This window comes from Schistocerca americana, chromosome X (assembly GCF_021461395.2).
Source record: "Schistocerca americana isolate TAMUIC-IGC-003095 chromosome X, iqSchAmer2.1, whole genome shotgun sequence".
NCBI lineage: Eukaryota > Metazoa > Arthropoda > Insecta > Orthoptera > Acrididae > Schistocerca > Schistocerca americana.
This window is the reverse complement of record NC_060130.1, coordinates 802,419,220-802,432,232: the sequence shown is the minus strand read 5'-3', so window position 1 is coordinate 802,432,232 and position 13,013 is coordinate 802,419,220. Positions and strand designations below refer to the sequence as shown.

The following is a 13,013-nucleotide window of genomic DNA, read 5'->3' as shown; positions in this document are numbered from 1 at the left end:
CAAGAACAGATACAAACTCAACACTGGTATGCCTCGATGCTGATGCAATCTTTGCCAGGTCACACTCTACGCTGTACCCAGGATCTCTGTCAATACTGTTACCTGCCCCACCCACTATAACCACGGTGTCTTCCTTAGTGAAATCTTTGCAAAGTGATCCTAAATCCTCTGTCACCTGCTCCAGACCAGCACTAGGTTTAAAAAAATTGGTGACCTGGTATTCTGATCCTAGTTCATCCTGCAAGAGTTGGCCAACACCTCTTCCATGGGAACTACCTAACAACAACACTTTCTTTCTCTTTACTGATTTCCCTACATTCTTACTTTTCAATTTGCTGCTGAAAGTTTGTTGTGCCCTGTCTACACCTGTAACTGCTTGAGGCTCACCAGCTTCTAACTGAAGCAACAGGTCAAATCTATTTTCCACATTCACCATAAAGCTGTCAGACAAAGTTCTAGGCCTGTTCCTCCTGTTGCCTGTTGCCACTTCCCACCTCTCTTTACCCTTCTCCCTCCTTAACCTGTCAAGATCTCCCCTGGACTTGTCTAACTCAGCCTGAAGGGCAGCAATTTTCCCCTCCTGTTCCAGTATCTTCCTATCTCTACTACAAATCCTACAAAACCACTGATGAGTCTCATTTACTTCCCCTATTCCCACGCCACTACAGTCACCCACATCGAAAAAACTACAGCACCCATCACACCAAAGCCCCGACCTAACAATTCTACGGCAAGTCAAGCACTTTTCACTCATGATAAACGTAATAATTTATTAAGAATAAGTCAGTTAAATTACAGATAAACACGAAAATATGGTTACACAAAATTGGCCTATACGCAACTGTGTGTAAACAAAAACAAAAGTGCAAAGTTTCTGAAACAACAAGTTAAACTTTACGCTACTTTCCGGAAATGCTAGTTAAATAATGAAGAGGTACGCTAAGTTAAATTGCTGGAGAGAGCAAGGAACAACTAAACGAAATTCTATAGATTTGCTGCAGCGGAACGTAAACAGAAAATACGACTGTACGGTCTTTTCGCGTTTTCTGCTATATTACGTAAAGAGAAATGAAACCTTTAATGGTACACTTAAACGGCACACTAATACACTTATTTACCACGTAATTAGTACTAATCTATGTGTTTTACAATCTAAAATAACTTATCTTTACGAGAACACCAAACCTCGCACTAGTCGCTTGGCTGCAGGGCTGCATAACTGCAAAACTTAAGTGAGTATGGCCGGACGCAAGTTTGAACCGTCGTCCTTCCGATTCCGAGTCGAGTGTGCTACCCACTGCACTACCTCGCTTCCTTAGTTTCCTGGAGCTTTAGTTGCGCATAAGAGGCTAGATAGTAGTGCAGGTGTTGAGTTAATTATCTTTGCGTTGTCGGAGTCAGTAGCTGTCACTTGTCAGTAGCTTGTGTTTGTAAACTACGGCATGGCTAGGTTACTTTTTATCTTAAATTCAGTAGCCTTGAGATGTGAAGTACTGAGATAAAATTTCTATTATCGTGCTGATTGTATCCGTGCCTACGGTTTCGTGTTTGAATTGACGATGGCAGCTGCAGGAAAGAGCGATGCCGATTCTAAATTCAATTTAGTGATTGTCCGCGATGCCTTGAAAAATTCACTTATTGAAGATGACGACGTTCAAATGGACAGTTATATAGTTGCTTACAAGGAGCTCCTGAAGTGAGTTGTTTTTTCGTAAATTTGTATGTGTATGGGTTGTCCGTTTAAAGTTTGAGTTGTTAGTCACGTGTGTAAGAAGTCTCATGAAAATCTGCAACAAGTTCACCAGTTGCAATATTAAATATCCTGAACATGTAAGCCTAAACATCCTGTTGGTTTTAACCTGAGAAGAAAAGATTACTTTCCATTGACGTATTACATTACGTCCATTCGACTAAAGTTTTAGTGCTGCAAGCAAGTACATTTAATAAAGCCGACTCTATCTGCTGAACATCAGTAGTCCAATTACGACGTGCCTTATGCAGAGAACATAACTTCCTGTAGTAGTGTAGTGATTTATCTTCCTCTACTATACTAACTCTCAAATTTTTGATATGGCTTTAACTGTAAGTTCAAGTAATGTTTATTTTTTTCAGATTCTTCCATCTTTTGGGTTCTGTGTTCAGTTTTGTTTCAAGTGATGTAGAAAATAAAATTGAAATATTACAGCAATTTAGAGCAGAAAAAGAGAGCAGTAACTTTGTTTCTATAAAAACTATGATACTCTATGAAAAATCATCTGGACTTTTGAATAATTCCAAATACGTGTCAGGAAGCAGAACGTTTTTACGCCTTCACCGTGGTTTAGGTATGTAAATGGCTTCTGTTAGCAAATGCCATGTAATACTTTTTTGACCACAACAACAATATTTACTTATTGCTGACTGTAAATATTACTTGCTGTACTGTTATACGCCGACAGTCCACAAGCTCACAGTAACTATTAATACCAGTCCAACACCATATAAAGTTTTCATACTCAACCAACTGGAAAAATATTTTGACACCAATAACAATCATAAATTAGTCATAAATGTGGTATCCATAACCTTTCAAATCCGAACATGCTTATAAACAGATTGTGTTCCCAAGTTCTACACAACGATCAAATCAGAATCCAAATGAAAAAAAAAAAAAAAACCAAAAATACCTTTCAGTGCAGAGAAAACATTCAAACACCTTAAGGTACTTTATTCCTCCTCTGTAATAGTGAACCAACAACCACAATAGTAATTCACATTGTCATTTGCTTCCAATACTGACGGACATAATGAATCTGGTGTCCTTCACCAAGTTTTGAATTAGGCCTGCTCCACTGTATTGAATGCTGTAGTGGAAATGTATAGCTCCAACTTCTTGCTAAATAAAGTAAAACATTAAGTAAGACAGTGGACTCGCAGATGGGAAGATGGTGGTTTAAATCCACAGCCTGCCATCCAGATAAGGTTTTTCCTGTTTCCCTAAACTATGTTAGACAGATTCTGAAGTAGTTACTTTGAAAAGGAACCATTTGATTTTCTTCCCTAATTTGATGTACCTCTATGCCTGCCTACCTGGTAGTCGATCGTTAAACTCTTAATTTTCCTTCTGTGTAACTGTAGTCACAAAATGGTTCTCTCACTTCAGGTATTATGTCAGAGGCAGTAAGTCCAGAACTCAGGAAAAAATGCTAAAACTTGCCATCCTCAGCACTGAAGAGTGTCGGATACACCTCAGAATGTTTGCTGTTTCAGTATCATGGAGAGGATTGGTGTGTGAAATGGAAGAAGATTTTATTGTAAACTGTGCACACGCACAGCTCCAAATGGAATGCCCCAGTGTTGCCTCACTGAGAATTCCACATCCCAGATTCGAGACACTGCATCTTTGTTCAGTCTCATAACATCAACACAAATGTGGCAGTTTACATAATTTGCAATTACACAGCTGTAAGAGTTAAATAGTTGTGAACATGTCATCACCCACTGTGGCACACAGTGACATGCTCGTGAACTGTGTACTAACAAGCCACTACTCACTCTGCCAACATGATTCCTACCAAAGGGCTGTCAAACTGCCCAATTACTCAGTAACATCACACAAAAACAAGTCAGAAACATTAACATTTCACACTAGAGTGTGACATTACATACTCGAACATGCCCTCTTCAAGCACGATCCTTTTCAAATACGCTGTGCCAACATGACATCACAAGATAGTTACATCACAGGTCAAAGTCAAGAACTGGTACTGCATGATTGGTTGATGCAGCCAGTTTACATCAGTTTGTAGTTGTTAGTACTGTTTAGACTTTTCAAACTTTATTTTGTTCATTTACTTATTTGTCCATTAACCATTCAACACAGTGGTATAGGACAAGTCGAATATGTTACTGGTTTGATTTATATATGCGTATAGAACATATAGAAACTTTGGTTGAGTTAGGCAAGGGTGGGGCAGAATGTCGGCCATGGCCTTTTCAAATAAACCATCCCAGCATTCTCCCTTGCTTGGTAGTAAACATGGAAAATAAAGTTGAAATGGCAAGTTGGGGGTTCGAACCCCATTCCTCCCAAATTTGTGTCCAGTGCCTTAACACTGTGCTGCCTTGCTCAGTATATTAACTTGTGAGAAAACCACACTTATCTGAAGCCTACAATTTGTTAACATCAACCACAAGAATTTTTCAGTTGCCGTACTTCTAAAAATTCAGCTATTGAGTAGAAGGAGATGTCATTCAGAAATTCTTTTAATTCGTTTTTAATTGCTGGTTGGCCATCTGTCAGACTTTTAATGCTGGCAAATGACCAAAGATTTTTGTGGGAGCATAATTCACCCCTTTCTGTGCCAAAGTCAAATTTAATCACAATAGTGAAGATCATATGTTCATCTAGTGTTGTAGCTCTGCACTTTGCTGTTACTTTGAACTTGTATGGGTTAGTAATACCAAATTTCATAAGTCAATATATGTATTGGAAAGGTACTGTGAATATCCCTAGTTTCTTAAATAAATGTCTGCAAGGTGATCTTGTGTGGGCTCCAGCTATAATTGTGATTATACGCTTTTGTGCAATGAATACTTTTTCTCTTAATGATGAGTTACCTCAAAATATGCTATAAGAAAACAGTGAATAAAAACCTATATAGTAGGCTAGTATTCTGATATGTTTATCGCCAAAATTTGTAATAACCCTAATAGCAGAAGTAGCTGAACCTAACCTTTTCAGCAGAGCATCAGGGTGTTTCTTCCAATACAGTTTCTCATCAATGCACACACTGAGAAATTTTGAATATTCTGCCTTAGCAATGGACTTCTGTTCAAAGTTTATATTTATCAATGGTGTTATACCATTTACAGTACAGAATTGTATATACTGTATTTTCTCAAAATTCAGGAGAGTCCTTGTGTAGAGCACCACGTAATAATTTTCTGAAATACATTATTTACAATTTCCTTGGCTAACTCTTGTTTGTTGTGGATGTGATTACTGTATTTGTATCATCAGCAGAAAGAACTAGCTTTGTATCTTCATGAATATAGAGTGACAAGTCATTAATATACAGTATATTAAGGACAATAAGGGACCCAAGATTGAACTCTGTGGGACACCATTTGTGATACCTCCCCAATTAGAGGACTCTCCTGATTTTTGCAGACTGTCTGTACTGTTGATTTCAACCTTCTGCACACTTCCAGTGAAATGTGAATTAAACAATTTGTGCACTGTCCCACTAATACCACAATACTTAAGCTCATCCAGAAGAATTTCATGATTCTTACAGTCAAAAGTCTTTGAGAGATCACACAATATCCCAATGGCTAATGTTCATTTATTCAGAGCATTTAATATTTTATCAGTGAAAGCATATGTACCATTTTCTGTTGAAAAGCCTTTCTGAAAACAAAATTGATGTTTTGTTATTACTTCATTAATACAGATGTGTGAAGCTATTCTTGAATACATTAGTTTTTCAAGAATTTCGGGCAAGGCTGTCAGAAGTGAGACTGTGCAGTAGTTGTTAGCATCAGACATATCCCCTATTTATACACAATGGTTTAACAGTAGCATATTTCAATCTATCAGGGAAAATGCCCTGTTTCGTTGAGCTACTACATATATGGCTGAGAATCTTATGTATCTCTTAGGAACATGCTTTAAGTACTCTGTTGTGGAAATGCCATCAATTCCATGCGATCTTTTACTTTTGAGTGAATTTATTATTTTCCTAATTTCAGTAGGAGAGGTGGGTTGAAATTCAGTTGTATCAATTTGCATGGCTGTTGCCTCTTCCATTTACAACATTGCATTTTCTAATGAATAGCTGGATCCTATTTTCTCTGCAGCACGTCAAAAAATTATTAAAAATATTTTCAACTTCTGACTCTTTGTTAACAAACTTTTCATTGAATTTGATAGAAATACAGTCTACCTGTGCTCTCGGTTGCCCTGTTTCCATTTTAACAATATTCCAAATTGATTTAATTTTATTATCAGAGGCACTAATGTCAGATTTAATCCACATACTTCTGGCCTTTTTAATAACTTTTGTTTATACAGTGCAGTAGTTTTTATAACTCCTTCTAGCCATAAGATATATTTCCCTTTTCTGTTTATAAGATATTTTTATCCCTTTAGTAAGTCATGGCTTTTTAGATGGTTTCTTACAATTGTGTTTCACTGTTTTCGTAGGGAAACTGTTTTCGAGTATACTCACAAAGGTATCATGAAATTGATTAAATTTTAAATTAGCATCAGGTTCACCGTACACCACATCCTAATCTAACTGTTGCGGTCTTTCCCTAAAATTGCAATTATTGTATCATTAATTGATTACACTATTTTGGAGGACTCTTTTGCATTATTGTATGGATCTATCTCACACACTGTAATTACCTGTGCATCATGATCAGACAGACCATTCTTAACAGGAAAAGTTTGTATTTGATTAAATTTATCTTGGTCTATGAAAAAATTATCTATGTATTGTATCTCTTCCTCTCTCTATAATGTCTCTACGTACATGTGCTGAAAGTTGATATCCACCAACATCTACCATTTCCATATGATGTTCAGACAGGCATAGTAAATCTATTCCACCATCAGTTTCTAAATTTCTAAATAAACAAGAAGTTCATCTACTTTGTTTTTTAATCCCCTGTTATTCTGATGCAGTATAAAAAATATTTTTCACTGTACTTTTATGAGATTGTTGTGATATACTGACATTATTTTTTAATGTACTTTTATGAGAATCTTGTGATATTTTAACATCTCTAGTGCCCGCCTGTCTGAGCTTCTCATTAAGTGTAATTTCATTCATTGTTGAAGCTATCATCTCAGCCAGTACCCCTCCCTTTCCTACTAAGAAGCAGGCCATGTCTTGTGAAGTCCCACCTATCAATAGCATAAGCAGGAACCAAACCTATGCCTGGCAAAGTAGTCACCTGGAGCAGCTGATTGAGCTCCATGTTGACACTCTTGAAATAGCTGTTCAGTTGGTGCCAATCATATCGCCTGAAAGAAAGAACCAGGTCAGCACTTACATGGTTCATTGCAGATGTTCGCCCGCATCTCGTGGTCATGCGGTAGCGTTCTCGCTTCCCACGCCCGGGTTCCCGGGTTCGATTCCCGGCGGGGTCAGGGATTTTCTCTGCCTCGTGATGGCTGGGTGTTGTGTGATGTCCTTAGGTTAGTCAGGTTTAAGTAGTTCTAAGTTCTAGGGGACTTATGACCACAGCAGTTGAGTCCCATAGTGCTCAGAGCCATTTGAACCATTTGAACCATTGCAGATGTTATTTCTACCAGGTCATACTCAATATTGTTGCCCTGATCCGTGGCAGTACTGTTTCATGCTCCGCCCACTACCACAACATGATCCTGCTTTGCAAAACCCTTGCACAATGATCTTTTATCCTCCATCACTTGGTACATGACACTTCTGAAAAATATAATCACACAAACATGTGCCAACACTACTGCCTTCACAGCTGCTCATGTGACTGATTCCCATCACTGATGTGCTGTATTGCATTACATCTGAAACAGAAAACCAGTGGCAGAGACAGTCTTGTGCAAATACACACATAACAAGATAGTTACCATGTTGTCTAATTAAAAATATGCTCAAGGACACACTCTCTATACGTCGTTCCCTCCACATATCATTCCTCGCATATGTAAATGACCATTCATCTAATATACACCAAGCATAATTATTTCTTTTTGCGGGTAACACTAGTAATTTATTCAATCCAAGCATGCAAAGAGCTAGAGAAGATAGTAAACAATGTTCTTAACAGTATCACTGACATGTTTTCTGTGAATAGTCTCACCCTCAGTTTTAAAAAGACGTAACATATTCCGTTCTATACATCTAGGAGTACTGCAACAATGATAAATGTAACACACAGTGAGGAAATAATAAATGGGTGGAAACTTCAACAATCTTAGGTGTTTCATATTGATGAGAACTTAAACAGGAAAAAGCACATTTTGGAACTCCTAAAACAATTTAATTCAGCTATATTTGAACTTAGGATGATTGAAAATCTTGGAGAGAGAAAACTCAGTAAGTTGGTATATTTTGTGTATTTTCATTCAATAATGTGATATAGAATAGTGTTCTGTGTAACTCATCTTTAAGAAAGGCAGACTTCGTTGCTTAAAAAATGTGCTGTGCGAATAATATTTTATGTTCACCCATGGTCATCTTGTAGACATCTGTTTAAGGAGTAGGCATTTCGATTATTGTTTCACAGTATATTTATTCTCTCACAGACTTTGTTGTAAATAATCCACTGCAGCTCAAAAGGAACAATGGTGTACATAATTCAATGCAAAAAGAAAAAAATACATTCATTACATCACATTAATGTTACCTTTACAGAAAGGGTGCAAAGTGCTGCAACCAAAAAGTTTTGAGTACTTATCCTGTGATGTAAGATGTCTGGCAGACATCAGAGTAAAATTTGATAACAAACTGAATAAGTTTCTCTTTGGTAACTCCTACTCTGTAGAAGATTTTCTGTGATTGTAATATGTAAAAGTGATGAGTAGGAATTACTAACTTAAATCTATACTCTTTTTTTTTGGGGGGGGGGGGGGGAGGGTGAATAAGAGACTAGTTCCCCCTTGTTACAATTTATTGCACAAGAGGTACATGGAACATGAAACTAACAAACAATAAACAAGGGCATAATATGAGGCATGTCTGGAAAGTAAATACTGTTTTCGAAAAAAAAGAAGAAGAAGAAAAAACCCTTCATGAAAACATCTATTTCAGACCAAAATTTATTTTTACAAGAAAGAACATTTCTTAAACTATTTTTCTGTATAGTTGCCACCATTATTGAAACATTTGTCGAAGTGGGAAAGCAGCTTTTGTATGCTCTCTTCATAGAAAGATGCCGTGACTGAAGACAGCAACTGTTGAATGCCGTTTTTTGCATCATTAACTCTGTCAAAGTGCCTCCTTTCAAAATCATGCTTCAAGAACAAGCAGTAGTCAGAAGGTGTCAGATTGAACCTGTATGGTGGGTGGTCAGACTGCTCTCAACTGAATTGTTGAGTAGGGTTTTGAGTGACACCAGCAGACTGGGGACATGTGTTGCCATTAAGCAATGTGATGCCTTGTCTGATCATTCCGTGCCTTTTGTTTTGAATTGCACACCAAAATTTTCTCAGTGTTCACACTACACTGATGGTTTTATGTGTGGGAAGGAACTCCATAAGCAGAATGCAAAAAAACATGTTCAGAGGTGGATGTCTTCACTGGCGGCATGTTCCTATGAAGAGGCCACAGAAAAGTTGGTTTCTTTCTGTGATAAATGTCTGAACAGTGGTGGAAACTATACAGAAAAAATAGTTTAAGAAATGGCCTTTCATATAAAAATAAATTAATTAATTTTGGTTTTAAAATGTTTTTGCAAGTTTTTTTATGTGTTTCCAGAATGAGATTTTCACTCTGCAGCGGAGTGTGCGCTGATATGAAACTTCCTGGCATATCAGCGCACACTCTGCTGCAGAGTGAAAATCTCATTCTGGAAACATCCCCCAGGCTGTGGCTAAGCCATGTCTCCGCTATATCCTTTCTTTCAGGAGTGCTAGTTCTGCAAGGTTCGCAGGAGAGCTTCTGTAAAGTTTGGAAGGTAGAAGACGAGGTACTGGCAGAAGTAAAGCTGTGAGTACCGGACGTGAGTCGTGCTTCGGTAGCTCAGTTGGTAGAGCACTTGCCCGCGAAAGGCAAAGGTCCCGAGTTCGAGTCTCGGTCGGGCACACAGTTTTAATCTGCCAGGAAGTTTTTTATGTGTTACTTACTTTCCAGACATGTTTCTGTAAACTGACATATTCGCTTACTTTGTAGAAATGCTTTTGAAGTACGATTGTTTTCAGTGTTGCTCTAAAGCCCATTTCCTTCTTTAATCACTTTAAGCATGTTGGCAGTGCATTGTAAAATATGACACCAGTGTGGCTCCCATGTCTTAGAGTACAAGTTGTTCTTGCTTGCTACTGTGCTTTTAAGTGGTTATATCTTTATAAAATGCAGGGTTAGTTGTGTAAACACAAAGTTTTCATGGCTTACTAAATGACAAATTTCATACACATGTGTTTACTTTCATACTTTCCTTTGTAGATAACCAACATATAAGCATTGAAATGTGTTTGATACCTTTCTAGCAAATATATTATAAATAAGGTTGCATTTCATATAGTCTAGCTTTCACAATGTTCTGAGAATACAAAGAAAACAAAAGAGGATGTTTACTAGCAAAATGTTTTGTTAATTGCTTTGTTTTAATGTTATGTCAACTGTCAAATACTGTGCAGAATTGAGCACCATGTTAAAACTTTTACATTTTGACATGGGTATTCTCAGGCAAGTGCACGATCATCTGATGTATTCCAGCAGCTTGGTGTTCTTTGGAAGCATGCTTGTTTATGGGTAAGATACTAAAGTGTGTTGGGAAGATTGAACAATTAAGTCAAAACTCAGTGTTGCACATTCTCCTATTCATTAGAGGTGAGATATGTTCTTCATTTTTTCGTATACCTGAAAATAACCTGCATATGTTTATGTAGATTCACACCCTCTGCAATATAGTTGTCATCAGATGACTTCTCCTCACTAAGCATGAAGTTCTCTAACTTGCTTTTGTTAGACTGGGTTTTGGATAATGCCTTAATGAATAATTGCTTGGATTGTAATATGATAAACTGGTCTTCATTTGGATCATCTGAGAATTGTAGCTGCACATACATAGTCAAAAGAATCCTCTCATTCCTTGGTGATGTCAGTTCATTAGGTTCATACATCTGTCCTGAAACATTTGGTTTCCACATATTTTGTTAGTAGTTGCGCATTCTGGAAAAAAATCATTTTAGTATTAACTATGCAGGGCAAAATAGCACTTGTGGGATCTTCATGTTCCAGGACTGAATATCTCACAGTTACGAAATCCACAAGACAACAGATTACCTTCATCCCTCTCTATGTTTACGAGGGAGACCATGTAATACAATATATTTTATAAACATTGTTCATTGTTCATAAATTCATCTTTCCCTTCTTGTCTTTTATTTCCTGAGTGCATGCTGAAATAAATGTTCAGAGTTGCATCTTGTTTAGTTTTTTTTATGCATGTATATCAACATTGGAAATTCTTGCATTTTGAGTATAGGTATAAACAAGATGTATTATCAAAATGTATTATTTAGCAACATATACTTGTGTGATGGCTGATAAATGTGCTCAAAAGGTCCATTATGATTAATCGTAACATTGAGTTTGCTGGCTAACAAATTTGAAATGAGTGCAGCAATCAAGTATCCCTATTTCATTGATATTGACTGTAAATTTTAGACTGATGACCCCAGATGTTAAGTCCCATAGTGCTTAGAGCCATTTGTAAATTTTATCAGAATAATAACGGAAAGTGCTTTCAATTAATGCCCAACATATGACATAGATTCATGTCAGGTTGCCATTTACTTATTATTCCATCTCATCTCAGTTATTGATATATATACTGAGAGAAAATGGGAGTGTAAAGTTAAGTGTTTTGTGGATGTGATAAACAGACTAAATGTGTAAACTAATGTTTAGTTTGTTCAGAATGCAACTTGGTATATTACCTAGATCATGAGTGTCTGTGATCTGATAGAAATAGCTTGTTATAACCATGACATCTATGTTACTTTGGTAAATTACGTCTCCTGATTCCACACATGAACAGCAGCACTGTGAAGCAAGTTAATATATGTTTGGTGTTGACAGTTATAATGGCTGGCATGGCCCACATTCAGCTGTTACTGTCACAAACAGTCAGTAGATGATCTTTTTACAAGGTGTGGCCTTATTTTTAGCTAAAAGTATCTCTAAATATGTGAGCTCTCTGTAACTGAACTTAATCCAGTGGTTGTAGAAAAATCAGATTATATAGCATTACAGATGGTTTACCAGGTTGTTACAGGAGTGCAATGTTAAGTCAGTTCACAAAGACCTAGGTTGTGTTTTTGAGGCGAAGAGAATGTGAGGTGCTGCCTGTGGGTATACATAAAGAGAATCTATTCTCCATCTATTATTTGTAAATAGGACGAGATACCATTGATACCAAACAGAAGATCCCATTCAGACAGAGTGATGTTACCAAATTATTTCAGGAACAAGTGTTACAATGCTGCACAATGGGATCTGAATTTATTGAAATAAAGTCTTTAATTATGTAAGAATCTCCCAAATTCTAGCTTCCATTTAAACTTCAATCGGGGTCAACTTTCCATACAAGAAGAACATTAATAGAATACTAAGAGGGTCGCCCAGAAAGTAATGCACCACTTTTTTTTTTCTTCAACAGTTATTTATTGAAGGTAATGAGAATTACACACATGAAATAATGGAATTTTATCTACTCACATTATATTTTTCCATGTGATCTCCATCCCGTTCTATGGCCTTCCTCCAGCGCTAGACAAGGGCATTTAATGGCCCAAACAAGTGGAAATCCGAGGGGGCTAGGTCAGTTGTGTAAGATGTGACAGCCATGGATGGTCTCCCTGACCGCTGCAAATCATGGAGCTCCACCGAACCACCTTCTGATGATGACCTCACCCTCAATGCCCAGTGACTAACTGTACTTCTGTCAACAGCAGATGCTCCATAGACTTTACACAAGTGTTTGGGAATATTCCCCACAGTTTCTTTCTCTGTAGTGAGAAATTCAGTGACATCACATTGCTTGTAATGTACATCACCTACAGACATCATTTTGAAACTCCTGCAGCTGCACTATCTGTTGGAAGTGACGGAAATTTGGCGCGCTCACTCAGGAGACTTCTAATAATACATATGTATCGTTTCACATTTGTAGCATTGTTTTTGGCTGTGAAAAAAAAATGTAGTGCATTAATTTCTGGGCAGTCCTTGTATTTACAGATGTAAATATTGGCTTAATGGGACATTGCACAGAAAGGAAAGAAATAGAACGTCCCCTTTCTTAATTTACTGTCAACTATGATT

General features: G+C 37.2%; 1 protein-coding gene across 1 annotated transcript in view; it reads left to right on the top strand.

The window, feature by feature from the left end:
- The first annotated feature begins 1,379 nt into the window (after positions 1-1,379).
- Positions 1,380-13,013, top strand: part of LOC124555497 (ceramide-1-phosphate transfer protein) — a 35,373-nt gene continuing 23,739 nt past the window's right edge. Inside the window, exons 1-2 of the mRNA XM_047129422.1 lie at positions 1,380-1,696; positions 2,113-2,324. Of these exons, the coding sequence (XP_046985378.1) occupies positions 1,560-1,696; positions 2,113-2,324 (349 nt within the window). The 5' untranslated portion in view covers positions 1,380-1,559. The remainder of the gene's footprint in view (positions 1,697-2,112; positions 2,325-13,013) is intronic.